The 13,054-nt window shown below is 40.2% G+C and overlaps 1 protein-coding gene across 3 annotated transcripts in view; it reads right to left on the bottom strand.

The window, feature by feature from the left end:
• Atp8b1 (ATPase phospholipid transporting 8B1) overlaps positions 1-13,054 on the bottom strand; it is a 116,926-nt gene that overhangs the window by 14,704 nt on the left and 89,168 nt on the right. For all 3 annotated transcript variants that reach the window (XR_011704790.1, XM_027949072.2, XM_071602715.1), the window contains exons 16-20: positions 8,114-8,302; positions 5,466-5,578; positions 2,873-3,037; positions 1,979-2,090; positions 465-540 (exon numbers count right to left, since the gene is read on the bottom strand). Coding sequence is in view for 2 of the 3 variants with exons in the window: in XM_027949072.2 (XP_027804873.1) it covers positions 465-540; positions 1,979-2,090; positions 2,873-3,037; positions 5,466-5,578; positions 8,114-8,302 (655 nt within the window). In the remaining variant the exon portion in view is untranslated. The remainder of the gene's footprint in view (positions 1-464; positions 541-1,978; positions 2,091-2,872; positions 3,038-5,465; positions 5,579-8,113; positions 8,303-13,054) is intronic.

The raw sequence follows: 13,054 nt of genomic DNA, 5'->3' as shown, positions 1-13,054 counted from the left end.
TACCAGGATTGCTTCCTCTAGCTAGACTATAGATGACAATGTAACCCTTTCAAACTTTCCTTCTGGGACAAGGTGGTGTTTTTCTTTTTCTTTTTTTTTCCCCTCTCATTTCACTTTCAAAAAATAAAATCCCTCCAACAGACAAAACATAAGTCATATTAATTTGCTAATGATACCATAGGCTCAGTTCCCTTTTTCAGCAGACAAAAAAGCACCAAGGGCTCTAAGGAATGGAGGAAGTGGCCTCGAAAGGTTTCCTTAAAACTAAAATGTGATCAAAATAAGACTGCACCATGATAGCTGGGAACTGCCCGATGTTCTCTTGCTTCATTTAAGCAGGAGGAGAGACTGTCTCAGGTAACATACCCCCACCCCTATTTCTCCATCTGTGCTGCCTCTGCCACTAGTGTTGCCTTTGTGAAATGAGCAGCTGCATGATCTCATGCCACAGGCCCTTTACTTACTTTATATCTTCCCCATAGCAGATAGTGGTGTCTTCTGTCAGAAGTTCACAAGCAAATCCTATGTTTTCTGCAGTTTCTACAACAGATAAAATCAAGTCCAATGTCATTCCTATTGTTGAGTTAAATAATTTCCATCTACTGCAGGTTGAGCATCTACTATTTGAAAAGCTCAGGACCAGAAGTATTTTAGATTTTTGAATTTTTTGTTCTTTTTTTATTTTGGAACACACACACACACGCACACGGAGATGCTGTGATGATGAGACACAAATATAATTATGAAATTTATTTTACATATTCCTTATATCCAAAGGCTGAATAGATTGAAGGTAATTTTGTTTTGTTTTGTTTTTGTTTTGCAGTACTGGGGATCAAACCCAGAGCCACTTACATACTAGGCAAGTGCTCTATGACTAGCTACATCCCCAGTCCCTGAAGGTAATTTTATAGTTATTTTTAGTACAGGTGCATTTTGACTGTGACTTGTCACATGAGATCCTAAGTGTGGAATTTTCCACTTGCGGTATCATGTCAGCACCCCCAAATGTTTCAGATTTTGAGCATTCTGGATCTCAGATTAGGGATACTCAACCTACAATGGTAATTTCCTTCAATTCATGAACACGATCAGATTCAATCAAATACACTATTTTCTATAGCAGTGCATAGAACTCTTATAAATAAGTCAATTCCTTTCCCTATAATAAGTGAAAGTCAAAGTCTGGTTTGAGATGTTTTTAATAATAAATTGCTATATTATCAACTATTTAAATTGATTATTTAATAAATGAATGTTCATTAAAATACTGACATGCTCTGAACATGTTGTTATGTTATAAGGGGAAGGATAATGTTTCCTCAGTCCTCACATGGGGTGCCTACTAATGACACGTTCCCCCCCGCCCCTTTTTTTCCATAACCACCCATTTGGTAGTTATTAAAGTCCAGGGCTGTGCTTTCAGACTGTGTAGCCTATTGATGATGGCAGAGAAACAGACATTATCCAGTTTCCTGTGAGAGGCTTGCAGAACAAAGTATGGATATCAAACAGCAATTTATTGAGCTCTAAATTTAAGAATTAAAAACTTTGCTCAGGTATAAAATTTTAACTGTAATTTCCAAGCCATAAAAGGAGCAAGATAACAAGAGTTGATGTCATTCAGCACTTTGTGTTCTTCTCTATGCCCCCAAATGGCAAAGCACTAGGAAGACAGAAGGGATCATCTTTCAGGATAGGAGTGCACATCTGGCCGAAGAGATAAAGACAACCAGCAGGATGCAATTGGGAGCTAAATCATAAGGAATAGATTCTGCTTTAGAGGGAGTTCAGAGAAGGACATAATCAGGGAGGGATGGGATAAGAGGAGGGTTTTAAGAGAAAATCTCTCCCTTCCAAAGAAATAGCTGGTGTCCCTACAGGATGGAAAGTCTGAGAAAGTCATCGGGGGCAAAGGAAACAGCAGTTTTAAATATTTGTGAATTAATAGATACACTTCCCCACATAAATGAGTTACCCTTTTTGTCTCCAGTGAGCACCCAGATTTTAATGTCAGCTTTTGCAAGTTTTGATATGGTTTCTGGGACCCCATCCTGCAGTTTATCTTCAATAGCTGTAGCTCCCAATAGCTGGAATGTACATTTGAAAAGAAGGAATTAGCAAATAGACCAAAAACTGTCTGTAGTTATAGTTCGCCAGCCTCTAAAGAGAAGGGCTAATTATGTACCCCAATTGGTGTTCTACCACAGCCAGTGGCCAGCATGGCAGGGAAGGCTACCACCATGCTTCACACTTACTGCAAAGCAAAACAACCAAATATTTTTTTTTCCTGGAGAATGAACTAATTAATTAGCTGAGACAAAAAAAAAAAAAATGCAAGTACAAAATCAGACATTAAAACCACACTATTATTGTGTACTTGCTGCTTTATAGATATGAGCCCATCCCTCTGGCCAAAGGGAAATACTGGCTATTGAACATTTTTCCATTAATCTAAACTCTACAGGCAATAAGAACTAAATTTTCAAAAATTTCATTTAGAAATGGTGGGGGTTTTTTTGTTTCAATATTTTTCAAAACATAAATTGTTTCAGTAATTTTCACAAATAAATAAGTGCTGGTTTGACATCCTATAAAATCATAATGCATTTTAATAAGTGATATAAAAATCATGGAATTAGATTAACTCAGAACATTTCTCTATAGGTTCTTCTCTTTTGGTTTCTAAAATGACAATATCTATTCTGTTATCAGAACAGAAGAAATTCAAATGACCTACTTTCTTTGTTCCAATTTCATTTGCTGGAGTTAGAATAATCTTTCAAGCATGAGATCAAAATGTAATAAAACTTAATAAAAATTTTGCTTTGTTTAGAATATCAAGGAAAACATTATTAAGGTTAAAACTCACAATTAAGTCTCTTTCAATCTCCTCATATACTTTATCCAAAGCTTCATCTCGGTTGGTTGAGGCCACGCTGGCTGCCATAAACTTTTTATTCCATTCTGCAAATTCTTTTTCTTCAATTTCTTTGTAGCAAAGGCACAGGGTTCTAAGAGTTTCATTCGCAAAGATCTGTTTTATTTAAAAGACAATCCACCGATGCAAGAATATTTAATTTTATGTAGTTCAAGGTCAAGTTTGAACTCTTACTTTGAAGTAATGTACTAAGAGAATTTTAAAAGAGACTATGAAATGTGAAGGATTCTATAGAGGAATTAAACTTTGTGTTATAATAGACTTTGTTTTTTTGTAAGCATCACCAGGGTTCCAGGACTATATTTCTACTTCCCAAATTGGTTAAAGTGAAAAGTATACCTTTCTTCTAAATTAAGTCACTAGAGTTTAAAAAAAAAAAAAACACTTTTTTTATTGACTAAAAATAACAGACAAAAGGTGTAATGATGTTGTAAATACAGACCCAATAATTTTATAACTTGTTCCCACAAACTCTGTTATAAGTCCAATCAACTATGAACTTGCAACCAAACACTAATCCTCACACCAATTCTAAAATCCATGAGCCATTGTTAAATCTGAGATCAAACATTTTAATGAAAAAGAGTATTTGGAAATTTGAACAGATTTAAGCCACTTTTAAATAACTTTAATACGAACCAGTAAAAATCTTTTATTATTTCATTGTTACTTCTTATCTAGCCAAGATGTCAGAACTGGCCCAAGCGAGTATTCACTTTTCAGAGATTTTTTTTTGAAAGGTTCTATATTTGGTTGATTAGATTGACACTGTCACACTCTCATGAGAATTCATCCATTTTAATTGCATTAGCATCAGCATTAGTACCTAATCTGAAAACGTGACCCCACTTGGTAAACAACAGGTTTATTAAGCTTCTCTCTGAACACCTTTGGCGGGCTCTGAGCCTCAACTGATGGTTAGAAGGAAGAAACCACCCTTTATTAAGTACCTCCTAAGTGCTGGGAATTGAGCGAGATGCTTTCTTTTACAATGACCTGCCGTGGTTGGAATTATTTCCTTCCTCTTTCACATGGGAGATTAACAATGCAGATGATATGATAAGTATTCTTTTTCCCCATACAAAACTACTAAAGAGACTGAACTGGGACACTGATCTCCAACCTCACTGCCATCAGCATGCAGAACCAAAACCATTTGAGGATGGGTGGGCAATTCCCAAAGTGCAAGTTCAAAACCATTCTAGTGGTGACAATACCAATGGACTGTGCCCACAGCTTCCTAAGATAAGGACTTTGAAGTAATTAAGACCAAACTGTTTTGTGAACAAAGGCGTCAAACTCAATGATTCAGTGGGGGTGGGGTGTGTGTGTGTGCACACCTGGACTCTCAGCTTCCTGGGAGGCTGAGGCAGGAGGACAGCAAGTTTCAGGCCAGCCTTAGTGAGCAAGATCTTGACTCAAAATTTAAAAAATTAAAAGGACTGGGGATGTAACTCAGTGGTAGAGTGCTTCCTATCATGTGTGAGCCTGGGTTTGATCCCCTGCACTGCAAAAACAACAAACACCATGATCCAGCGCACTGCTTTCTTAACCTCTGCCAAACAGGAATGCCTCGGTTCCTTCCCCTGTACCTAGAAGAGGGTAGAGCTCTAGGAAGCCACAGAGATGGTAAGGTTACAGCTTAGCATAGCTGTAGCTGGCTCAGGATAACTGGAAGAGAGACTAGCCATTCCTGTGGGAGACCAACCTCGCACATGACTGAGTTAACTCCCCTGCTGGGCGATGTGGCGTCAGGCACCCATGCTGCTAGACTGCCCCACTCTTCTAGGGTTGAGTGACTGTGTCTTTGTGCCCCGGCTGTTTCTTGCTACAGCCCCATGGGTGAAGCTATGCTCACCTGTTCCTTTGTAATATTACCCCTTGCCCGGTTTAGGATAGAATGTTCCATGGCAGTGCCTTGAGTGTGTCCCCTTCTCTTACTGTGCCCTTGGGTGTGGCCTACATAGATGTCAGTCAACCTGCTGATAGTGGACATCATGAACATAGACTTAGCCCCCTGAAACCTGACCCCTTGCCTCATTTGAATAGCTTCTCTTCAATAAAAGGGATCCGCGGGTGTTCTCTCTCTCTCTCTCTCTCTCTCTCTCTCTCTCTCTCTCTCTCTCTCTCTCTCTCTCTCTCTTCCCGCAGACCCTTAAGGTTAGAGGAGCTGTCACAGCGACCCCAAAGAAAAAGGTATTTGTGTCTCTTGTGTGGTTATTTTGCGCAGCCCAGTCAACCCAGTTCAACTGGAGTGACCCTTGAGCCTTTTAGTCACGAACAGAAACCCAGCACATTCCCCTGCATCTGTCCTATAGACCTGGATGCTGGGAAAGGGCTGGCTCCACGGTCATTTCCAAGAACATCACCAGCAAGGGAAGAACTAGAACCCAGGTGGCCACTTTTCTACTTTGGTGATGTTTCCACCCAATAACACCAGAGCCAGGGGAGGGTCAAGAGTTACGAAACTTAAGAGACAGCATCAGAAACAGAATCTTGCAAGAAGAATGAAAGTGAGACTTACATCCAGGGCATCCTGTGTCTCTTGCTTTGTAGGATTCATTGGATGTAACCGTTCATAAATGACAGTGTCAGCACCTTTACAATACAGCCTGATGTTGCCTTCTGGGGCTCTTACTGGGAGTAAGGGAAGAAAAAACACACAACAAAGTTAAGTTTGATTTCTTCATAGAAAACTACATTGATAAAGTTACTTTGAAGTGTCACTGTGCTCCTAATTCACCCATCTTAAAACAGTCAATGCACCTAGAAGTGCTACCATTAACAAAGTTGGTAAGCCTTTGTCTACATTGAATGTAATAGCAAAATGAATATGAATGTTTCCATATCCTTACTTACTTTTTTTTTTTTCTTTTTTGATACTGGGGATTGAACTCAGGGTCACTCGACCACTGAGCCACATCCCCAGCCCTATTTTGTATTTTATTTAGAGACAGGGTCTCTAGGTTGGTAAAAAAAAAAATGTGGCATATATACACAATGGAATATTACTCAGCAATAAAAGAGAATAAAATCATGGCATTTGCAGGTAAGTACATGGCGTTAGAGAAGATAATGCTAAGTGAAGTTAGCTGATCCCAGAAAACCAAATGCTGAATATTTTCTCTGATATAAGGAGGCTGATTCATAGTGGAGTAGGGAGAGGGAACATGGGAGGAACAGACAAACTCTAGATAGGTCAGAGGGGTGGGAGGGGAAAGGAGGGGGCATGGGGTTAGAAATAATGGTGAAATGTGATGGACATTATTATCCAAAGTACATGTATGAAGACACGAATTGGTGTGAATATACTTTGTATACAACCAGAGATATGAAAAATTGTGCTCTATATGTGTAATAAGAATTGTAATGCATTCTGCTGTCATATATAAATAAAAATTAATTTAAAAAAAGAGACAGGGTCTCAATGAGTTGCTTAGCACCTTGCTGTTGCTGAGGCTGGCTTTGAACTTGCAATCCTCCTGCCTCAACCTCTAGAGCCAGTGGGATTACAGGCATGTGCCACCATGCCTGGTGGTATCCTTACTTACTCTTTTAACAAATATTTAGACACTGGTGTGGTGGCACACGACTGTAATTCCAGCTACTGGGTAGGCTCAGGCAGAAGGATCACAAATTGGAGCCCTTACTGGGCAACTTAGTAACAGCCTGTCTCAAAAAATAAAAGGGGCTGGAATGTAGCTCAGTGGTAGAGCACCCCTGGATTTTAAAAAGGTACAGACTGCCTACTATGTACTGTCCTGAACTAACTGCTTTCTTCCACAGGATTTTCTATGTCCATACAAACCAGCAGGAACTTTTCTTACCTATCAACTCATACTACTTACTGCCTCCAATGCTCAGGCCATAACATGACTCCTATGAGTGTTTTCTTATTTTTGTTTAATATGTATGATAATTCAATCAGCTTGATTGTGATCAATAACTAGACTTTAGGTTCTCCAAGGCAGATGCTAGGCACAATAATCAGTTCAGATCAGTGTCAGGCACTCAGAAAGCAATTAGTAAAATGGGAATTCAGTACACAGGTAAACCTACAGGTTTCTATGGGTTAAACATTCACAGCACAGTGGAGAAGGTTTGTGGACACCACCTTAATCAAATGATCCAAACAGACTTCACCATGAATGAGGCAAACCAACATCACGTGCCTTCTAAAGTGTCACTACCACAATGCCCAACCTGATATAATCCTGAGGGGACAACAGATCAACCAGGCTGAGGGACATTCTACAAAATAACTGGGCAACATATAATAAATGTCAATATATGGAAGATCAAAACAAGGTTGAAGAACTGTTTCTGATTCAGACTCATGATCACCAGATACCATGTGCCACGCTGGATTGAACCCTGGACCAGAAAAAAGATCAAGGTGGAAAGAGGGGAGTGAATAGAGAAAGAGGGAGGGATAGAGAGAACCAGAAAAGCCATAAATAAATAAGTTTCCTAGTAAAATTTCCAGAAGTCTGTGTATTAGATGATAATGCTGTATCAGGTTAAATTCTCAGATTTCCATCATTCATACACACGGAGACATACACAGAGAGACAGAGAGAGGCACGGTGGAGGAGGCAGACTCCTGTTCTTAAAAAATACTTATTAACCTATTTGGAGGAAAGAGGCATTGGGTCTGTAACCTATTCTCAAATGATTCAAAGGATACTAATATATAAACAACTGGTGAATATTAAACAGTACACAACAGTCCTTTAAACCATCCTTGAATATTTTTCTGTAAATTTGAAATCCTTTCAAATTATTAACTGGAAAAAAAAATTAGGAAGCAATCCTCAGCTCCACTTGGTGGCCTGGAGGTGCGATTTTGATTCATTAGCACAGCCTCGCTCAGAAGAGAGGTGTGTAAGCTGCCCACAGCCTGCAGCTGGGCGGGCAGCGGCTCCACCGCCCTTCAGCAGCCGGAGGCCCCTGCGGTGGAGAACAGCCCCAGCCTCTGCCAGGTGCAGATGCACCGTCGCCGCCCCTTGGCACAGTGACGTGGTGAAGTGTAGAGAAACAACACCCCTTTCGGAAAGTCTGTAGGAATCTTCCAGGAGCCAAAATGGTCCTCTCATTACCTGCCTTATCCTGGCGTCACCAAATAAAACAGGCAAAGACGACACAGCGTCCAGCCACTCGCGGTGGACCTACCAATGATAGACATTCGCTTCCGGTCGCTGTTGAAGTCTAAAATGGCAAGAACACTGTAGGTCCTCTCGGTGCCCAGCTCGCTGATGGTGATGGTGTTCTGCGTCCTGGCGAGGAAGGCAAAGCCGAAGTTCCTGGCGGCATTGACCAGGGCGCCCTCGTCGGGAGAAGCCGCCTGGTAGTTGATCTGACCTAACAAGGGAAGGAGAGAAAACCAGAAAAGCTGTAAAACTAAATGCCCCCCACTGAGGTGCCTTTGCACAGCTGAACACATTCCCAAGACACCAGCCCTGGGCTCCCGAGGATCACACCAAAATTAAAACTTGTTAAATTTGGAACTATTGTTTTGAATTGTAAGTGGTAATAGAAACCAGAAATAAAACAACTAGCCAAGAAGAGGGGGACATTCCCATAATTCTGCTACCCAGAAGAAAACGCTATCGACATTTTACCATGACATTCAGTCTTTGAAAAACGCCTATTCCTGGAATAGCTTCTATCATGCTGGGTAGACATTCACACCCTGGTTATTTTAATGTTATATTTAAGCAAGTTGTCATATCTTTAAAGAGTCTTCATAAACAATCTTTTAATGAATGTGAACACGTTGCCATTTTCCCCTTATTGGCACTTAGTTTTATTTCCAAAAACTTTGGCTCTCAAAAATAACATCGTAAACAGGGCACAGTGGCACATGCTGGTTCCAGAGGCTGAGGCAGGAGGATCACAAATTAAAAGCCAGGCTCAGCAATTTAGTGAGACTCTTTCTCTAAATAAACTATAAAAAAAAGGGCTGGGAATGTGGCCCAGTGATTAAGTGCCCCTGGGTTCAATCCCTGGTACCAAAAAAAAAAAAAAAAAAAAAAAAAAAAAAATAACATTGTAATAACTATTGTGCATGTGTGTGCAAATATTTTCTGTCTCTGTTTTTTTTAAGGACTGGTTCATAGTAGTGAAACCATTGAGCTAAAGAACATTGATTTTTTTTTTTTTTCTTCCTTTGGTAGACTGGGGATGAAATCCAGGCCTCATGCCTTCTAGGCAAGTGCTCTGCTTCTGAGCTACACCTCCAGCCCTACATTTATTATTTGAAAGCCCATATTACTAATTTATTTTTCAAGAGGGTCATGCCCATTGATCCCACTTTTAAAAGAGTGTATTTATTTCACCACAGCTATAGTCTCATAAAAAAAAAAAAAACTTTGTCCCTCTGATCAGTTTCTTTATTTTTAAGAATTAAATAGTGGGAAACTGCTTTCTATTCACAGGGACAAGGATACATCTCACAATCCTGGGTAAAAGAAGCCAGACACTAAAGAGCACAGATTCTGCTCACGTAATCTGAAAAACTGACAATGCTAACCCCTGATATTCAAAGTTAGGAGATCATTTTCCTGGAGGGATAATAACTTTAAGGAATACGAAAGGGACTTCTGGGTTGATAGTTTATATATTTTCTTTGTTCTAATTAGTTATACCGTTTTTTAAAATAAGTCTGGGTGCCCATAAAAGGCTATAAGCTGTGGATAGCCATGGGCATGACTCTATACACACATTATACTGAAGTTAAAAAGTTAAAAAAAAATACTTTGCCTACCCAAGATTTTCTATTTTCTTTCCTAATTATTCTGCTTCAAAGCAACATAGCTGGAGGAATTTTTATGGAAAAGAGTATTTAGTTTTCCAACACAGGGTGACCAGATGCATACCATGGGCACATGGGCAGTTCTTCCCACCTCAGTCTGCTTGGCAGGGCAGACTGCTCCAGGGCGATGACTTAGAACTAAACTGCCCTGCCCATTCTCCTTCCTTCTCAAGCTGCTGCAGATAATTTGTTCTAATTAAGGCATCATTAATCATTTTCCAATTAATAATTAAAGATAGCACTGTAAGCTGTTTATTTGTTCATCTGGAAAGTCATACACCAGAAGTTATAAATGTACTTTCTAAATCCAGCCATTCTACAAACATGCACAAATGCCAGAGGCAAACTATTTACTCAGAGCTAAGCAAGCAGCAGTGAGAACAAAGTGCCTCCCTTCACGGCGCCGAGACATCTTACATAATACTGACAGCAAACTTGCTTCCCACAGAAGCAAGAAACAAAATAATAAAACATGGCAAACTTTCCTTGAGTGAGGCAACTCTATCTGGAGCCAACACCTTGATATCTTTATCATTAAATAAAAAAGAAAACCCTTCCATTATGATCTGGTAATGGAATCACAGACGGGCTGACTAGGAAGACCCTGTCCAAACTTCAACCTTATGTTTGCAGGAAGAAACCTAGCTAACAAATGCCTTTACCGTACACTTAAGGCAACCAGAGAGACATTCTTCCCTTTTACAGACTAATTTGTGCATCGTGAAATTGATGTTTAAAAAAATGCTAAAATCAGAACTGCCACCTCTTATAAACTCACTATCCTAATCTCCTCACTTCTTCTGGCTAAAAATAGGATCTCAGATCTTCCACTCACCAGCCTTAAAACCTTCAGATGTCTCTTTCCCCACAATCCTCTCATCCCCTTCAAATCATTTACCAAATGTCTCCCATATTTGTGACTTTCTCATCCTGCCCAAGAACCCACCCTAATCCATGCCCCCAGCCTCCCCATGGGCTGTTGTCTCTCTGCTCTAGAATATCACACCCACTGTGAGGCTGAGGCCTCCTAGAGCCAGCTCTCTGCTCACTGATTCAAGACCTCCAGGCAAAGAAGAGGCTCCCAAGCCTTTCCCACTCTGCTCTCATAGGGCCTGTGGGTGAAGGAGTTTCCATTGCCCAAGGTTCCCACCCCAATGGCAGACATACACCTTCTGCTGCTATTCAGTCAAGCACTAGCCTAGGGGCTACTATGAAGGGATTTTGCAAATTTAATTTAGGTCCTACTCTGTTGACCCTAAAATAGGAAGATTATCCAAAGGTTCTGAACCTAATTAGGTGAGCCCTTAAAGGGCCAAGGGCTTTGCCTTGTGAGAGAGATTTGAATCCTGAGAGGGTTTCAATGTAAGGCAGAGTCTCTATCACTGGTTTTGAGGATGGGGGACCAATCGACAAGGACTTTTGGCAAGGACTTGAGGGCAACCTCCAGGAGTAGAGAGCAAGCCCATCTGATAGTCTGCAGGGAAATGGGGACCTCAGTCCTGCAACCACAGAGAACTGAATCTTGCCCCCACTACATAAGCTTGGAAGAAGACACTGAGCTCCAGATGAGAACATGGCTCCACCTTGAGTTTAGTGAGATGCTGAGCAGAGAACTTGGTCACAGCCAAGCTCAGACTTCTGACTTACAGAATTGGGAGCTTATAAGCAGATACTTCAAGCTGCCAGGTTGCCCTAATTGATTCCAGAGTAACAGAAAACTAGGGCAAGGGTCTCCATACATGGCCTCTTAATGTTTTTAACACACAGGCCACACAGACTGCTGAAGTCAGAAGTTTGTGGCCACATATATGAAAGGATTTCCTCCTTCCATTGATGATGTTATATATAATACAAAAGAACTTAATCTCCATCATTCTTCTCTAACCTCCTGCACCTAGAAATTTAACTTGTCTTCATTCCCAGTGGCTGGATCAAGTGCCCATCATTTACTGACTGAAGGACTCCTCAGGACATATGGGCCTTCACCTTAGCTGTCAGTGTGACAAAGAGCAGCAGAATGTTATGTTGGAAGAGACTTTGGACATCAGCCTCCTTACTGCAACACTGAAGAAGCAGGTGTGCAAGAAGGACCCAAAACTGGGCGGGCTCACCTGGAACACACAGTCCAGGGCTCTGCCAGTAACATCCAAGTGGGAAAAAATTAAACTGTAAGATTAATGGGTATTGGCCTAAAATGTCCAGTTAGCACTCAAAATACCACCACCACTCAAAGAAAAGAAGAAGAGTTTTACTAATGAGTCAGAACCTAAGGGAAGCAGGATGCTTAAAATTATATTTCATTCTTATTGTGCAAGTAAAATTTGCTTGGCTATTTAAACAGACTTTGACCTCTGTTTTGGCAATTCATGACCTGGCGTCAGCTCTTTCCACCTGTCCCCATTCGCTGCTAACAGGATCCATCCCACTTTGAACTCTCACATCTCACTTTATTATACTATTAAATTCACCTTGGAGAAGGGCCTTTTTGAAACTTGCTGAAAGATATCCTATACGGCTTCTACATATTTAAGTTTTTAGGCCTGTTCCTTTCCTGGAGATTTTATATCAGTTACATATGAAACAAAGATAGGAATTTCACCGAGGGACTTTTATGTACTGCAGTGATTAAAGTAAAACGTAGAGAATGGGGTAAAGTGAATGAATGAAGAGAAGGCAGACTGTGCACCACCATAGATATATCAAAAGAATTCCTTTTGCTCTTTCTACAATGTCCATTTGTATCTAAATAATTTGTTATGTCCATATATGACAAAACAATTTGTTTTCATGATACTGTATGAATATGCTGTTAGCACAGTTGGCACAATCTGGATTTTAAAATGAACTTCAGCCTTGCTTGTTCCCATGCAAATGCACTTTCAAATGAGAAAGAGACCTTAAAGAGATCCAGGCTTTGGCTGATACGTTCAAGCCCAAAACATATCGGAATCCAGGAAGTAAAAACAGATCTCTGAAATCATTTTGTAGAAAAGTCTGTTCAAGTTTAAAGTCTACTTGCAATACAGATAAGGCCTGATTTTTACATTGGCAACATACATTAGTAATACGGTAGAAAGAGTTTGATTCTATCCCAATTCAAGAGCCAATCATTACTTTTAATGATAAAGTTTCATTTACAAAGTGATAAACACATCCAGAGTTACAACTGTGAATCAGATGTAAACTTCAGAGAAATCTTTGTTATTCCATATACCATCTAGTGCCAGGTGCTCAAATATCCACCGTTTGAGTTTACATGCAGACCATTAAACATGCATGGGAAGCAGAGCATGAGTTGT

Source organism: Marmota flaviventris, chromosome 16 (genome assembly GCF_047511675.1).
Source record: "Marmota flaviventris isolate mMarFla1 chromosome 16, mMarFla1.hap1, whole genome shotgun sequence".
In the NCBI taxonomy this organism is placed as follows: Eukaryota; Metazoa; Chordata; class Mammalia; order Rodentia; family Sciuridae; genus Marmota; species Marmota flaviventris.
The sequence above is the reverse complement of the archived record's forward strand: the minus strand, read 5'-3'. Positions and strand labels throughout refer to the sequence as shown.